Below are 18,217 nucleotides of genomic sequence, written 5' to 3' on the forward strand. Positions count from 1 at the left end.
TGTTTCATTTCCGTAAACGAACATGGGTTTTCCCAACAGCTCGTTATATTGTGTTAAACGTAATTCCTCCTATTTTATCCCATCTAGCGTAAACGGGGTTAATTATTTTTATTATCAGTAGTCAACAGTAAATTCGCAGCACAAGAATACTATCCTTTTTATTATTTAAAAAATGTTTATAAACAATGGTACGTTCCAAAGTGAACCGCCTATTTAAAGGGGTAGACAGCTTCACGAATATTACATTACATTACGTGGTATTTAGCAGACGCTCTTATCCAGAGCGACGTACAACAAAGTGCAAAAGTAGACCTGAGAGGACAGTGCAGTTACGAGTCCTAGTGTAAACATACAGAAATTCAGAACCCTTGAAGAGTACAATCAACATTCAAACTAGCATACCACTGTTGGCAGCTAGAATAGAACAACAGCCAATAAAAACAACAATACCTATACAAGTAACAATATCTATACATAAGTGCCATTACGGTCTAAGGCTAATCACAGTGATTGTGAGTTGGGGAGGGAAAGGTGTAGCCTGAAGAGATGGGTCTTCAGTCTGCGCTTGAAGGAGGTCAGAGACTCTGCCGTTCTGACATTCACCGGGAGGTCATTCCACCACCGTGGGACCAGGACAGACAGCAGTCGTGAGCGTGAAGTGCAGGTGTGGCGAGGGGGAGGCGCCAGACGGCAATAAGGTAGTCAAAATCAGGGATGCAAAGCATGAGTTTTGTCTCAACTCTCAGACAAATTTGGGAATTATGTAATTGAAAAAAAGCCTTTACCTTAATAAACGTAAAATTGGAGGTATAATAGCAAGGCTAGACTCATCCCTGTGCAATAATGGTGATATTTGTGTGTCCTTAGTGACACAATTATTTAACAATACAGATGTTGCTGACAATATAAATGAAAATAAATAACAGTTGTTATTATTTAATTTAATTCGTTTTTTAAAGATCGTTTGAAACAACGGTTGCAGGTGCGGGAAGCTAGCAGTGCTCGCGAGGAATACATCTTAGGAAATTTTATGTCAGGAGGAGAGAAAATCCAATGAGTTGATGAAAGACTTCCTCCCTGAGATGGACAAGCCTGCAGCTGGTGCCGAGTGCAGACAGATGCAGTGCTGTATACGGGGTGATGCCTCTGAATTATGCTGCATGCGGTTTGGCTTTTCTGGTCATTTCACCATCTTTATCATGGTAAGGGTGCATGGGGCCGGGTGGCACGGATTGTGCCACTTCACGGCAAGGAGGTCCCGGTTTTGAATCCCAGTCGGCCGGGGCCTCTCTGAGTGGAGTTTGCATGTTCTCCCCATGTTAGTACTCCGGTTTCCTCCCACAGTCCAAAGACATGCAGGTTAGGCTGATTGGAGAGTCTAAATTGCCTGTGGGCCTGTGAGTGTGTGAGTGAATGGTGAACAGCATCTTATAAGCAGCATATATCCGGCTTGTTGACAGTGTACCTTTTCCTCTTAGACTGGACTCTCAGCGTTTCTGTTGAGCCCGAGAGTCACACGGGGGCAGAGACTGGATTAAAGGCGGAGGCTTGTAGTGAACCGCAGATTTCCATGACACAACATTGTATTCCCCAGAGGTACATAGACAATGGAAGGGTGCCGTTATGAATGCATGACTGCAGACTGCTTTTACTATTACAGAGAGTAATAGTTATATAGTCATCCATCCATTATCTTAACCCGCTTATCCTGAACAGGGTTGCAGGGGGGCTGGAGCCTATCCCAGCATACATTGGGTAAAAGGCAGGAATACACCCTGGACAGGTCGCCAGTCCATCGCAGGGCACACACACCATTCACTCACACACGCATACCTACGAGCAATTTAGACTCTCCAATCAGCCTGCATGTCTTTGGACTGTGGGGGGGAACCCACACAAACACGGGGAGAACAGGCAAAGTATTTTTAACTAGCTAAATGGACATCCTAAACAAAACACTTCGTACCTGGAGGATACTGAAACACACACATACACACCTATGTGTATGATAGGTCCCCTTACTTATACAGTATATATTTTCAATAAAGACACCAATACCATTCATGTCCATACTAAAAGTACACAGTCCAGAATTGTTTTGCTGACCACTATCATGATATTTTTGTTTTGCTTTGAGTATTGTAGCCTACTCGATTACAATGTGCGTAACCGCCAATTACGGTGCACAGTTTCCAAGTCTATAACGAATTAATCACGATGCTAATCGATAAATTATATCCAAAATCCTTGCAATAATATCGCAGCTCTTCTAGGGTTGTAAAAGTATTAATTCCCCCCACGCGATGGCGCTGTGCAATATAAAAACAAAACGCATTCTTGATTTTCACGTCAGATGTGAAAGTGGTGCACCGTGCAAAAGCAAATGAACAAGCGTGTGAAAATAGGGTATTTTTCCATTTTGAACTGCAACGGCTGTACCGCATTTTAACTGCTGAATAATGAGCAAAGTCTGGGCTCTGTCTCTTGGACTGAAACAACTGCAAATTATAAAGGCCTACTTTGAAATTCTGCTAAAGTCTACTTTTCAACACTTTACGTTTTGAAACAAAACCGGGAGGAAATATTCAGCAATCCTAATATTTGTATTTTATTTTCTGATTATAGCCTACACATAAATATGTCTCTATATTTTTTCACGAGCAGGCCTACACATACCTGTAAGATGTACAGTTACATCAGATGAGGGTTCCGATATGGAATGATAATGTAGGCCTCGTAATAATTTTGCGCTTGTATTGTGCACCTCAGAATGACCATACCCGACGATTGTGGACTAATCACACAACAAGACCATTGTTCACAATGTCCCATTGGTCATAGATACCATGGAAGGTGTGTGCGAATTAGTAGCTATGAGCAAACTATGGAATAGTTCGCGTTCAGGCTTAATTTGTCTCGGCTATAGCTCATTTAAGGCATTTATTGTGACACACATTTAAATCGTCCGTAGACCTATGTATGTTTTACTTCCATGTGACAGAGAAGGCCTGTTGCTATTAAGACAGTTTTATGTACAGCATTGCATTCTAACTATGGGGCGCACAGACAACTGTATAGGCTAGGCCTATTTTATCATATCTATTGTGCTATAGCCTACCCATTTGTTCCTGCTCACCGGGTCCGTAGGGAACCAACAGTCAATATCTTGGGAAATTTAGAGGCAATCAAAAGAAACAAACAGCAGCTGCAACAACAGTAGCCTGATGTGTGGTCTTCCGTCTATATTGCCATTAAATGTGTGGTTGCATATTATCTACTCGTATTAGCTATATAGCAGAAACATTAATACATTTTATAGACCAAAATGAGGACGAACGAAACCATTTTAATACCCCTCACATTATTCCAGGATACACTGCAGACGCAGTAAAAGAGACGCGTTTCTCGCTGCGTATCTGGAGAGTAAATGCAGGATGAAACGCTGAGATGCAACAGTACCTACTGTGTTTACCCTACTTAAGTGCCGCGCACAGCGAGCGTCACCACTCCCCCTGTCTGCGAGAGACGAAAGCGGATAACGTGTGTTCTTCGCCACACCACATCCCCGGATCTATCACGAAGCCCTTGGGGATGCGTCCCTGTCCCCGCCGCCCCAGCCGCTAACATACCCTGCTCGCTTCCACCGCGCTCCCCCATCTGGTACAGAGGAGTCGCGGCGCGGCACAGAGAAACTGACGTATTTTGCGCATTTCCTGCGCTAGCGTACACGGAGAGGGAGAGAGAAAAAAAGAAAAAAAAAGAGAGGTAGGCTGCAGGAAACCGAGGGGAGCAACAGCGAGAGAGCAGCTTGGGACCTGCAGGAGCGTACCGGGCGACAAAAACCACAGCCCCGAAGCAAAGAGTGTCCTTATTTTCAAGCGATTCTCAATCTGTGCTGAATAGGAGTGTCCCAAATGAACGACGGGCAGGCTGGAAACGCTCCTTCTTCCCGCGACCCGAAGAAGAATAGTTTAGAAGCCGAGTGCCGTTGAGGAGTAACAGCTTGGTTTATTTTCCTTTAGCGGGCGGCGGACGAAAGGGCTGGGTGGTGTTTTTGCTGCATGGTAATATTTTCGGTTGCTTGTTTACCCCTTCCACACTGAAACAAATCATTGTTTTCAAGGGAAAGGAATTGTGAGATCAACAACCCAATGTGTGTTTCCCTCGCGACACCAAGACGGACAGAAAACAAAAGCAAGACCATTTACGCTCCCAGGACCGTTTCGGAAAGGCTGTTTTGCATCCGATTTGTGTGTGTGCGATAGTCAGACGGGACTGCTATTTTTCCGTTATATGCAAAGGAGAAATCGTACATATTCACTGGGTGTCGCAAGAGCTAAGGGGAAAAAACCCCTGCATATATCTTGGTTCTTAAGTGGAGAATTCTAAACACTAAAATATAAGAAAAATAATTTATTACTCGAGGAACTGGCTGAGACGGAGCATCATTTTACTAACGACAACTGCAGCAAAAATTAATTACAAAGAAATAGGTGGACGATTACATCACCATCATGGTAGTTTTCAATGGGTTATTGAAAATAAAGATTTGCGAAGCGCTGGACCTGAAGCCCACTGCTTGGTCTCTGAGGCACGCTGGTGGACCCAAGACCCAAACATTTCTCCTGGATACCTACATCGCCCTGAACGTGGATGACTCTCGCGTGGGCCAAACCTCCACCAAGCAGAAAACCAACAGCCCTGCTTGGAACGACGAGTTTGTCACGGAGGTTCACGACGGAAGGAAAATCGAACTGTCCGTTTTCCACGATGCCCCAATTGGATACGATGATTTCGTGGCCAACTGCATCATTCAGTTCGAAGATCTGTTGCAGAACGGGAGCAGACACTTCGAAGACTGGGTATGTCCGCACTCCCCGTTTTTTCTGAAAGCACTTGTCATTGAAAAGTCTATAAGCGTGTGGAATCCTAATGTACCCCATGGTCTGACAAGTTCTTTCTCATAATAATAATAATAATAATAATAATAATAATAATAATAATAACAACACTGTTATTACGATCGTCTCATCATTCTTCATAAAAAGAACGATTGTTATGCACCTGGGCGATAACAATAAGGGGTAATAACCATTACACAAGAATGAAGGGACGGGATTATCCACGCTTAAGGCCACCTGTATCGTGATCGTGTGTAGAATGATATACAGGTTGTTCGGCCACACGCTCAGAAAAAATTATGGTTACATGGGAACTGGAGACGAAGCAGGTGACCGTACATGTCTCGTCATAAATATTATGGCCCGTGGCGAAGTAGGCTGCATTCTGTGGACGGCGAGTCTTTAAAACCCAGGAGCAACACTGGACGGTATTCCGGTTCTAACAAAAAGGCGGTATAGTTACTAGGCGGTATAGTAACTAGGCCCAGTCAATCAATCGATTGTCAGCACGTCACACACGCCAGTGGTGATGATGTTGCCCTCGCGCTGTCCTTGACGCGATCGGGCCGTTACCTTGGATCCATGCATGTGTCGTTATCACGACCAGACAGCTCCAGACTAGTTGCCCACTATTAGCTAATGCACCGGCGGATGTGCGATGAATGTGCGATGAATGTGCGCCGGACCCTGTTTTTGTATGGATCTGTTTTTCCGTGCAAGTAATGACTCACTGCAAAGATTTTAACATCTGCTCATACCTTTGAGTTGCAAATGGTTGCAATTAGTTGTTTATGTTATGCAGGGTTTTACAACAACTGTGAGATTGTCTTCCGTGTGTGTTTCAACAACAAGCTTTAGTAATAACTTAGTAATAGTGATTACATAGGGCCCATTTTCAATGTCGTACAGGTGAAGTACAGTGCGACTGCGGGTTAGAGTCTCAAATCCAGATACCACCATACTTCCGAGTCCAGTGGCAATAATCAAAATACTAATATAATAAAAGCTGAATATTATAACCATGTTTAACTTAGCCCGAATATGATCATCAGGTTTTCCCAACTATGCCTTTTCCCGAATGCTAGCTCCAAATACAAATGTCCATTTAATTGATAATTTAGCGGCCACATTTAGATTCATGAACGTGTGTTTTGTTACTTAGTTTTTCTCTGCCATTTAGTTACTTGTCATGTTTCTCAGAAATGATCATTTATACTGGTGTGCTAGCAAAAAATACATTCACACCCTTCTGATTTGCTGTGTACTATGTAAATCACAATACTTCTAAATTGGCATAAGCAATTAACCAAGCAAATGTGAATTCAATTTCAAACAAGACGGACCTTGCCTGTTACTCATCCCCTTTAATGCAGACAGTCAGACAGATTGGACTCAGGCAAATGCAACATCCCAGAGGTGAGGGTAAATCTAAATTAACAATCACCAAGAGCTTCAAACCCTTGATTGTCGATGATGTTCTTTACAAATCTGTTTATGCCCCAAACTTGATCTCACAGTATTTGGAAAGACGTGGAGACGTGATAGATGTTGGAAGAGTTAAGGAGTTTCATACAAAACTGCTGAGGTCATGGAATCTTTGGTTCAAAAGTGGCAGGGACACATTTTTCAATTCAAGTAGCATAGATTCTGTTATAGAAAATCTTTTTAAAAATGTCACAAATTCTAGGATGTTATGGAACTTCTTTGTGCATTCAGCCCCCTTTGTAGAACAGCCTCTTTAAGCCAGTGTTGTAGCTGAGATGGGCTCAGAAATGAGTGCGAAGAATCTGCAGGCCTTGCTGTGTGTGTGAATTTGAGTAGGTATCCTGTTGTAAGCCTACCTTCAGAATTTCATGTCTCATTTCAGGTTTTTCCCAGCTCCAGAATGCTTTCATTATTCTTGAAATCAAAGGATAATATTACTTGAGAAGAATGCGTGTCCATGTCAAGTTCTGGCTGCAGTTTTAGCCAATTCAGCGATTTGTTTACATACAGTAAATACTCCGCAGCAATGTGTTAGATTAATTAACCGCAAAAAATGGGAGATTATGTTTTTTTCTTTTCTTTTTAAAAAGTACAACATTACTAGATGTTGAGACTCTTTGTGTTGACATTATCTTGCATGTAGTTCATAATAAATTATGTAACATTAACATGATTAAAATGGGACCAGTAATCTTCTATACACGACCCTCTTAAAATCTGAAATATGCTTTATTCTCATCTCTTAACATCGCCACACAGGGCTGCAGTAGAAAATAGCCTAAACTAAAAAAAAACATTATTATTAGTACGTTAATGAAATAATAATAAATAAAACAATCTAGAGCAAGCTCTGGTCACAACTGAGGCAAAAAAAGAAGAAGAATGGATCAGTTTGATTAAAGGGGCTATTCGCCAAACAAGAATAGCTGGTGTCCTGTACCTTAAAGGAGCAGTAACTCTCCTACATGAAGCATCCTATCCTTGTCTGTAGCAGCTCTATTTTTAGGCAGAAAGCATCAAAAGAGGTCAAAGTAGCTCACGTCAAATCAACCGTTGAACATTTAAGGCAAGATTAAGACTTTATCCTGTACATTTCACTTGTCAGTGAAACCTGTAGAGGAGATGGAGAACTCCAGGTCACTTAGTTTTGGGAGTGGTTCCAAAAACAAAGCCCTAGTTTTTAACCGTAATTGAGCACATTGCAGGTGAATCGGTTTTTAACTTGTCTGACCTTCCCGTGCTTAAATATGAATAATAAATATGAGTCGGCATATGCTAAGGAGGAATGGAAATGTGTACAGTCTAGGCTGGTGACGGGCCAGGCAGATTTATCCATTCTCTGGGGGGAAGAGTTTCAGCGTAACACCTCTGCCAGTCAGAATCCGTGTTATGCAGAACTCCCATCCTGGCACCGTGAGCTTTGTTTACGTGACAAAACATCGGAGGTGGGAGATGGATCCGTGGGAAATCAGGTGCGAGAGGTCACAGTGTAATCAGATCGCACTGGGGACGCGTCGATACGTTTCCACGGAGGGATATTGACGGCCGGCATCGTAAATGTGTCAGACCGGAAACGAGGTTGTAGCCCATCTCGGTTCCCTGCATCCATCCATCAATCAAACAGGCCCGTCTACAGAATGAAGGAGGAGGGATGGCTGTTTCGTGGCTGAAATTGTATTAAACACACACATACACACACACACACACACACACACACACATACACACTTTTAACAAATACTGTGCCATATGCTTAGCCAGCGACACTCAGGCCGTTGTAGCTAGTGGTGCTGCAGGTTTTCAGTCTGGGTCTGATTAAGACCTTAGACACCAGGTGGGTGGGTTTCTTTCATCAGGTAGTGGCACGAATCAACCAATCACTAGCAGAAGTTCTACTGGCTTCAAAAGCCAGACTTGAGGATTGAGGCCCTAAGCTTTAGAATTGAAATGCTCAAACCAATATATAATAATATTTTTTTCTTAAATACTGTTGTCTTAAGGTGGCAGGGCGACAGTGTGTGTACGTGTGTGTGTGTGTGTGTGTGTGTGTGTGTATGTGTATGGCCTGTTTGCTTCGTTATGTCAGAGTTCTTGGGCTTGTCCGAGTACAATTTTGTGGCCACTCTTTGAGTGCGCCATTAGCCCCATAAGCCCCGCACAGGAAAATCACAAACCTCCCTTCCGCTCGAAAAGCCCAAACCATACAAAAAAGCTGTCACTGTATCCGCCTGTCCGCTCCCTGATCACAAAGGACCCGAGTTCTGCATTCGGCCGGACTCTGCCAGCCTATAACAGAGCTGGGTTTTTTTTTTTTTTTCAGATTCACATTCTGGAGCAAATTTTTTTGTTCAGTTTGGGAGAAGTTATTAGATTGAGGACTCAGATTAAGGGGCGGAGCCCAGCTATTGCCACTTTTAGCCACTTTGGGAAAAACGCTGCTTTGTGACTGAACATCGTAAAATGTTTTCATGTCACTTACAGAACCAGTCCCTGGAAGAGGTGGCTGCAGTGTAGGCAGGTGATGACAAATCTCACGCACCGTGTGTCCACCCCTCCCCCCCCCATCAACCCTGCCCCAGGGTACCCTCTCTCTCTCTCTCTGAACCAGTCATCCTCTCTCTCTCTCTCTCTCTCTCTCTCTCTCTCTTTCTCTCTCAGTACACAAAATATAGGGGCAGGCTGTAGCCTAATGACTGGGACCTAGAAGGTTGGTGGTTCCAGCCCTGGTGTACCCACAATAAAATCTGCTCAGTTGTTGGGCTCTTGAGCAAGGCCCTTAACCCTGCATTGCTCTAGGGGGGATTTTCCCCTGCTTAGTCTAATCGACTGCAAAAACATCAGCTAAATAGCAAAATACACACATTTCGAATTAAATGTGTTCTTCTTTGAGGTACTAAGGGTTATTTTAGTATTTTAGTGCCCCAAACTCGCCAAGGAGACGAGCTGTAGAACCGGACAAAGTGTTCTTTCTACGGGCGGTGGACTGAATGTGCTGCTATGTTAGGCAGTCTCGCATTAAGAGAACTGGACTGAACACCTCGGAGAATAAGTCTGCACAATGGCATTCAACTTCTCAATTTCAGATCCTCTGTATTTACCTGCAAACAACAGTGTATCAACAGTAGCACCGTGCCAAGACTGAACACCCGTAGGGTCTCAACATGTACTATGTGACCTTTTCCTGATATTTATGCAGAATCTGCCTTTTGTCAGTTTCCACATATCATGCCATTGTCTCACTGATAGAACTCAACTCAACACAAATCTTTTTTTCAGTTCTTTCTTAATTAATTACATTTTAAACTAGGAACCAATTTAGTTTCTAGTTTTCCAATCGCAACAGGCGTTGTAGTCTTATATTTCTTATTTCTATTACTTTTTTGCAGAAGACAAAAATATTGTCAAGGAAATGAGAGTTTAGTTTGTTTCAAGATGAGCATAAGACGATTTCAGGAAACATCAAGTAAAAAGTAACTGACTTACTCATCTTCGACTGGAGAGAATAGAATTTTAGTCTCATTGCGAGACTGAAACGCTTGTTAAGACAGACCTTTTTTTGCATCATTGTGGTGTGGTACCCACTACAAACCCGCACATGAACAACATGTTGATTAAAATTGTAGGTGGCGCTGGGTTTCAGTAAGCTGTTGTAGAAAGCGCCTACATTTGGCTGGTTCTGTAGGTAAACAAAACCACGTAGCAAAACAGTTTTCATAGATTCGCAGAGTGTTTATCGTGAAAGGGCTGTTGACTTTATCATCACGTTTGTAATGTACTGCCAACTGAATACTCCCCAGGGATAATGTGCGTACGTCTTCTTTCCAGAGAATATACGCTTGTGTATCTATTTTTAATGACCAATTTACTGTCATTTTAATTGTTATTGTCTTGTAGGAAAGCCCCAGGTGTTATTTCTGTGGGTGTGGCTTGCGATGAAAGTACGGCTGTAGATTGTGTTGGACCGGCGCCAGCGACTGTGCGGTCTGAAAGGGATGCTGTCGCTCCAGGTCTCGTTGGATCACTGACGGTCTCGAGCGCTCTGCGTTTACAGCGACCTGCGAAACTGGAACTGTAATTGTGTGAACAGGCGTGTCTGAGCGAGGTCTGTCTGGACTTGTGAGATCAGGGGGTGACACCCCGGGGAAGTGAAAGCAGGCTATGCCTGTATGCATGCGCACGCTGCTAGCACACACACTCATACTCACACACATATATACACACACTCATACTCACAAACATATATACACACATGTATGCACACACTCATACTCACAAACATATATACACACATATATACACACACTCATACTCACAAACATATATACACACATATACACACACACTCATACTCACACACATATATACACACATATACACACACACTCATACTCACACACATATATACACACATATACACACACACTCATACTCACACACATATATACACACATATACACACACACTCATACTCACACACATATATACACACATATACACACACACTCATACTCACACACATATATACACACATATACACACACACTCATACTCACACACATATATACACACATATATACACACACTCATACTCACACACATATATACACACATATATACACACACTCATACTCACACACATATATACACACATGTATGCACACACTCATACTCACAAACATATATACACACATATATACACACACTCATACTCACAAACATATATACACACATATATACACACACTCATACTCACAAACATATATACACACAGACACACTCATACTCATACTCACAAACATATATACACACACAAATACACACACTCACATATACACACACACATACACTCACACATACAGACACACAAACACACACATATATACACAAACTCTCACACACACTCACACACACACACACACACACACACACTCACACACACACTTGGGGCTGCACCTACAGTCCGGTGGGATGGTTCTTTGGGAACTCTGCTTGATCCCGTGCACGGCCCCTCCCTCTCTCTCCCTCCCTTCCTCCCTCCCTCCCTCCCTCCTTCTCTCTCCCTCCCTCTCTCTCTCTCTCCCTCCCTCTCTCCCTCTCTCCTTCCCTCTCTCCCTCCAGCCTTCCGAGAGGAATCCTTTCAGGAATGCTTCCTCCTGACACGCCCCCTCCGGCATGCTTGGCGCATTCTTTCCATGGGGCGGCATTCCCAGCTTCCTTTCCCGGGAATTACTCGCTCCGATTCGGATGCGGGCAGATCGGACTGTGAGATTAGACCCCATACAGAACACGTACAGATCATGTGCGCTCCATATCTTTACCCTCGTCCATGGGATGGGTGGGTGTGCTTGCGTGTGAATAATCGAGGCGTGTGCGTGTGTGCATGCACGTGTGAGCCGACTCATTAAACATGTGTGCGTGCGTGTGTGCGTGCTGGTGTGCAGGGCGTGTGTTGCCGATTCCGCATTCCTGTCCAAACTCACATCGTGTGCTGTGCTGTTCATCGTCAGGACACAGGTCGACAGATTCTGGACGGCAGGGGTGGCGCGGGGGTGGTGGGGGGGCTTGAACAGATTCGCAGGGGGAATACGATCCGCACGAGCGCCGAAAACAATCAACAGCATCACCTCCCCTCAAAGGCCCGTGGTGTTCGAGGAAAGGCGCTCTGCAGTCGGACGACGCACACTGCTGTGTACATATGCATTTGCTTTCAATTAAAAACAACAGTGACTGTAGGAAACCGGGAGCGTGAGATCGGCCGGCTGTGTAAACTTTGGGGGGATTGCAGGCGGGGGGTGGGGTGGGGTGGGGTGGGATCGGGGGGGGGGGGGGGGGGGGGGGTTAGTAAAGTGCAGAGTGGAGAGGGTGGGACAGGCGTTGGGGCCTCCCACCAGGCTGTGCGCGTAGAACCCTGGCAGCAACTGCTCATCTCCCCCACTCCTGACCACTCTACGCCCAGGCTTCACGGGCTCCTAGGCCCCAGTCTGTCTGAGGCCGGCATTCGACAGCTCCACGGGCCCTGTGGCTGTCAGTCGTGTTTGTGGGGAATTTGACACAGAGAGAGGAGGATACCTTGAGTGAACCTGGGCGGAGTAAGAACAGTCCGTAGTTGTCAAACGATCAATATTTCTGCACCCTACCTTTATCTAATTAAGGCAAGGAATCTCTCTCTCTATCTCTCTCTCACTGTCTCTATCTCTCTCCCTCTCTCTCTTTCTCTCTCTCTCTCTGACTGTCTCTGTCTCTGTCTCTCTTCCTCGCTCTTTCTTTATATCTCTCTCTGTCTTTCTCGCTCGTTCTCATTTGGAGGCTGTGCATTAGTGTCAGCCTGACCTCAGCAAAAAAGACCTCTTAGCCGAGAGCCTCCTCGGGTTGTCCGAGCCTTGGACTGTTGCATATTCACTTGGGGGGAGCCCTCCTCTTCTCCGTCTGCCCCCCGCCCCCCCACCCCCCAACAGCGCAAAGGGCCGCGCCACAGAGACACACACACAGCGCCGTCCCTCCTGTCCGTGACATCTGTCCGTTTCCCGAAACCTCGGATGACAGATGACACGCGAGGAGCATCGCTCCCCACCCCCCCCCCGCCCCCCCCTCAGCTTCTGGCCGGCGTCCAGCAGAGGATCGGGAAACGCGGCATCTGTGACGGCCCACGGAACAAGAGTGTTTTTGTGAGAGGGCGGCGGGCGATGCTATCTCCTCTGTGTGACCGAGTCAGGGCCTGTCAGCGCCGTGTGTCCTCACTGGGTCATGTGACCTCAAACACAGCGCCGGAGCTGGAGCTGAAAGCCGGGCTTATATTGCGGTTAACAATATAATTGATGAACTCTGCTTTTCTGTGCATGAATGCGTGTGTGTGTGTGTGTGTGTGTGTGTGTGTGTGTGTGTATGAGTGGGTGGGTGGGTGGGTGGGGGCTGGTAAATGTATGTGTATTTTTGGGGGTGTCTCGATGTCTGTTGGTCTGCGTGTGGGCGGGCATGTCTTTGCATGTGTGCGTGCAGTTTTATGTTTGCAAATCACTTTGTGTGTGTCTATGTGTGTATGTCTGTATCTGTGCTGTGTGTACATGGGTATGTGTGTCTGTGTATTCTCCATGCGCAGGTGTGTGTGTGTGAGTATAGCATGTCTGTATTTGTGTACAGGTGTGTGTGTAATTCCCATGCACAGGTGTGTGTGAGTATAGTGTGTCTGTATTTGTGTGTACAGGTGTGTGTGCGTGTGTGCTTGCTCCCCTTCCAGCCCCTTTAAGCCTCCCGGTAACACTGTGGTAAGTGTGGGTGTGAAACTGAGACAATCGCCCAGAGAATGACTAATTTTAAGATTTGCCAATGCGGTGAGAATTTCACTTGTCAAGCAAATGGCAACTTAAAACAGGCAAACATTTTCTACTTGAGAGAGGGAAAAAAATGAGATCATAAATCAACAAGACAAAAAAACACTTGTGAAGACAACGCTCATGACCTTATCTAGAGACGTTATGTTAGAGCAGACCTACAGCCGGGCGAATGTCGCAGTGTAAAAGTTTTTTTATTGATTCGCTTGATTTCCTGGTCAAAAACTCTCTTCCATTCAGCCACATTAGGACCGGTCTCGCGGTGTTCGGAAACTAAACGTGAGGTAACTGCAAAGGGCATGTGTTGAGGAACGTTTTGACATCAGTTGAGTTTCCCATAACTGTTCAGGTTGTGTAAGAGTGGTATTCGAATGACCCAAGGGTTTGAATAACTTCCTTCTTGATGGGTGATACTCAGACACTCATACCCCTCAGAGTTAGAGCGCTATAAACTTGGATGTCATCATCATCATCATCATCATCCCTGAAATTCCATGCAGGTCTGCGGGTGCTTCGATAGGGTTTCTGGTGCAGGGGACATGAAAGTAATTCCATGCCAATTCTGCAATCTCAGATTAAGCAAGAAGATTTCACCCGGAGATATCCCTGGTTATGGGTATGCACTTTGTTGTACGTCGCTCTGGATAAGAGCGTCTGCCAAATGCCAATAATGTAATGTAATGTAATGTAATATCAACCCCCACTTGACCTTCAGGCAAGATACAGCAAAAAGAAGCATTAAAGCTTAAAGCAGTATTTCCAGTTTTGCCCCCATGACCTGGAAAAAGTAAGCTTTTTAAAAGTGGACCTTGACTGAAATTTTCCTGGACTGAAAATGAAAATCATGTCCTGTAAATAAAACACACACACACGTCACCATCAGATAACTGCATGCTGGAATGTCCCTCGAAAAGCCACAAGTTTCTCTGTATGGGATAAACTCAAGATCTTGAGAAACTCAGTAAACCCAAGGTTGTCTCAGAGTGAGATTTCCTGCGTGGGTCTAATGGGCTGATACAAGGTTGAGGAGGTGAAGGCTTGAAGTGTGATGTTTTCTAGTCTGGTGGACAGAATGCCCTCTGGAAGCGGTGCTTCCTGGGGCTCGAACAGCGAATAGTTTTCAGAAAGCGAGCAGAAATATAAAACAGGTACAGACTTGCCGTCATGCTATCAGTGCTCACGTGATTGCTTGTTGTTCCGTTGTTGTACTTCAGTTCCAGTATGTGTGTGTTTTGCGTGTGAAAGGGGTATGTGTGTGTGTGTGATATCAATTTGGGTGCCAAAGCTGACCGCGGTGATGGCATAGTCAGTTTTCTATTAGAATAGTGCAAGTGCCAGTAGTTGAGGAAAGTAAGACAAACCAGAGGTAGAGACCCAACATGGTTAGAAGACAGGGGTGACATGGCTCAGGCAGTCAGAGCAGTCGTCTGGCAGTCGGAGGGTTGCCGGTTCGATCCCCCGCCCGGGCTGTGTCGAAGTGTCCCTGAGCAAGACACCTCACCCCCAAATGCTCCTGACGAGCTGGTTGGTGCCTTGCATGGTAGTGTGTGCGAGTGTGTGTATGAATGGGTGAATGAAAAAAGCATCAATTGTACAGCGCTTTGGATAAAGCTGCTATATAAGTGCCAACCATTTACCATTTACAGTATTTTGCCTTAGCATTCAACCTCTGTTGTCTCTATTCCTGGAACACTCTTTTTTTCCTTTTCTACATTGAAATACTCGGTAAGGCAGGTCTGCGCTGTTTCGAGCGCACGTTAAAACAGGGATCTCTAATTGTCTCTGATTTGGGCTGTCTGCAGTTCCCGCGCGGTGTGTGTAGCATGTAGACACCGCGATGACAGTAAAGCTCTCGTTGTTTTGATGTGAATTAAGCCCTGGTATATGTCAGAGCTCAGCCGTCCTCTGAGCTCTGTGTGCAGCGTAGCGGGAACGGTTTAGACGTGTACATAGAAGGGCCGTGTGCGGTGAAGCAGGACGATTTAGACATGCGCACGGAGGGGCTGTACGGAGGTTAAAGGGGAAGGGTTAGACATGCGCACAGAGGGGCTGTACGGAGGTTAAAGGGGAAGGGTTAGACATGCGCACAGAGGGGTTGTAAGGAGAGTAATGGGGGAAGGTTTAGACCTGCGCACAGAGGGGTTGTAAGGAGAGTAATGGGGGAAGGTTTAGACCTGCGCACAGAGGGGTTGTAAGCAGGGTAGTGGGGAAGGTTTAGACCTGCGCACAGAGGGGTTGTAAGCAGGGTAGTGGGGAAGGTTTAGACATGCGCACAGAGGGGTTGTAAGCAGGGTAGTGGGGAAGGTTTAGACATGCGCACAGAGGGGTTGTAAGCAGGGTAGTGGGGAAGGTTTAGACATGCGCACAGAGGGGTTGTAAGCAGGGTGGTGGGGAAGGTTTAGACATGCGCACAGAGGGTCGTGCTGTCTAGCGTCTTGGAGAAGGTTGAAGCTGTTAACAATTCACAGCACTTTGACCTGGTAAACTGTTACTCTTAAAAAGTCGCCTAACACAGGCATACGGTGTTAAACATTGAGTCCATTACAAGTCTCTGATTTGTAATAAGAGCAATACCCAAAACAAGTCCACATGCATCTTTTGGGTTGCACAGCTGAGCGTGCAGATTATGGATTTTGATTAGCAATTTAAATTTTTTCCCAAATGATTTTAAAGTGATTGCTTTGTGCTGTTTCTTCTCTCTGCTCTCTCTCTCTCACACTCGCTCACACTTGGCGTGAAAACTGCCTGCACTGTTATATTTAATCAAATTTTGAATATGTACATTGTGTTGGCAATGTACTAATTGGGAATCAATTCTCAGGCACACAGAACACCAGAACACCATACAGAATTGAGCTTCCAGTCAAAAATGTTAATATGGGGTGCAGTTATGAATTTCCTTCGTGTATATGGGGTACAGTTCCTACTGCCCAAAGTTAACATGGGGTGCAGTTATCAATGCCCTGTGTTTATATGGGGTACAAGTCCCACTGCCCAATGTTAACGTGGGGTGCAGTTATCAATGCCCTGTGTTTCCATGGGGTACAATTCCCACTGCCCAATGTTAACGTGGGGTGCAGTTATCAATGCCCTGTGTTTATATGGGGTACAATTCCACTGCCCAATGTTAATGTGGGGTGCAGTTATCAATGCCCTGTGTTTTTATGGGGTACAAGTCCCACTGCCCAATGTTAACATGGCATCCAGTTATCAATGCCCTGTGTTTATACGGGGTACAATTCCCACTGCCCAATGTTAACATGGCATCCAGTTATGAATGCCCTACTTTTATACAGTTGTCAGTGCCCCAGGCTAATGCGCCAGGCAGCTGCAGTGTAAAAAGCACTTTGTTGAATCGGCTTGTTTATGAGGCCCCGGTGAAGTGTGGCCAGGCTGTGCCTCGTCTGTGTGTGTGTGTGTGTGTGCGTGTGTGTGTGTGAGTGTGTGTATGTGTGTGTGTGTGTGTGTGTGTATGTGTGTGTATGTGTGTGTGTCTGTCTGTCTGTGTGTGTGTGTGTGTGTGTGTCTGTCTGTGTGTGTGTGTGTGTGTCTGTCTGTCTGTGTGTGTGTGTGTGTGTGTATCTGGGTGTGTGTGTGTGTGTGTGTGTGTGTGTGTGTGTATGTATCTGGGTGTGTGTGTGTGTGTGTGTGTGTGTATGTATCTGGGTGTGTGTGTGTGTGTCTGTCTGTGTGTGTGTGTGTGTCTGTCTGTGTGTGTGTGTCTGTCTGTGTGTGTGTGTGTGTGTGTGTGTGTGTGTGTGTCTGTGTGTGTGTGTGTGTGTGTGTGTCTGTGTGTGTGTGTGTGTGTGTGTGTGTGTGTGTCTGTGTGTGTGTGTGTGTGTGTGTGTGTGTGTGTCTGTCTGTGTGTGTGTGTGTGTGTGTCTGTGAGTGTGCGTGTGTGTGTACGGGAGTGAGAGTGATTGCATACAGCCCGGGAGCCCTCTTGCTGATAGGGGCCAGTGACAAACGTGTGTTATGAATTGTGATGAGGCAGCTGGTGTAGGGCCTCTGTGTTTGCATGGTGTGAAGGGGGGCCCCCGGGGGCCCGAGTGTTTGGGAGCCCCTGGCTCTGCTCTGACAGGCCTGTCTATACAAACAGTGCTGGGGCGCCTCACCCCTCGCCCCCCCGCTGTGTTCACACCTGCTGGGGACCCCCCCGCTGAGCGCCTCACACAACCCCACCCCTCCAAACTTCCCACCGTCCTGCTCCCCCTGTGTCCCTCTCCATCCCTGTGTTCACCATTACACGTTTAGTCCTCTCTCTCTTTCCCTGTCCCACCTCCTGTACTCTGCTCTCTCTTTCCTCCTCCTCACTCTCTCTTTCCTCCTCCTCCTCACTCTCTCTTTCTCTCCGCGTCCTCTCGCGCTCCGGTCGCCCCCTCTCGTCTCTCTCGTCCGGGCAGGTGTAGGTGAGGTGACTCAGGGGTGCGTCTGCTGGAGCTCTGATGCAGGCAGGCAGCCGACTGTATTGAGTTACACAATAGTGGCTCTGTGGGAACCGGCC

General features: G+C 45.8%; 1 protein-coding gene across 2 annotated transcripts in view; it reads left to right on the plus strand.

Annotated features, from left to right (window-relative positions):
* Nucleotides 1-3,792: 3,792 nt before the first annotated feature.
* The window catches only part of prkceb (protein kinase C, epsilon b), a 121,051-nt gene continuing 106,626 nt past the window's right edge, over nt 3,793-18,217 (plus strand). For both annotated transcript variants that reach the window (XM_061227669.1, XM_061227670.1), the window contains exon 1: nt 3,793-4,862. In XM_061227669.1, coding sequence (XP_061083653.1) covers nt 4,515-4,862 — 348 coding nt within the window. In that variant the 5' untranslated portion in view covers nt 3,793-4,514. The remainder of the gene's footprint in view (nt 4,863-18,217) is intronic.

The sequence above is a fragment of the Conger conger genome, chromosome 18 (assembly GCF_963514075.1).
Source record: "Conger conger chromosome 18, fConCon1.1, whole genome shotgun sequence".
Taxonomy (NCBI): Eukaryota; Metazoa; Chordata; class Actinopteri; order Anguilliformes; family Congridae; genus Conger; species Conger conger.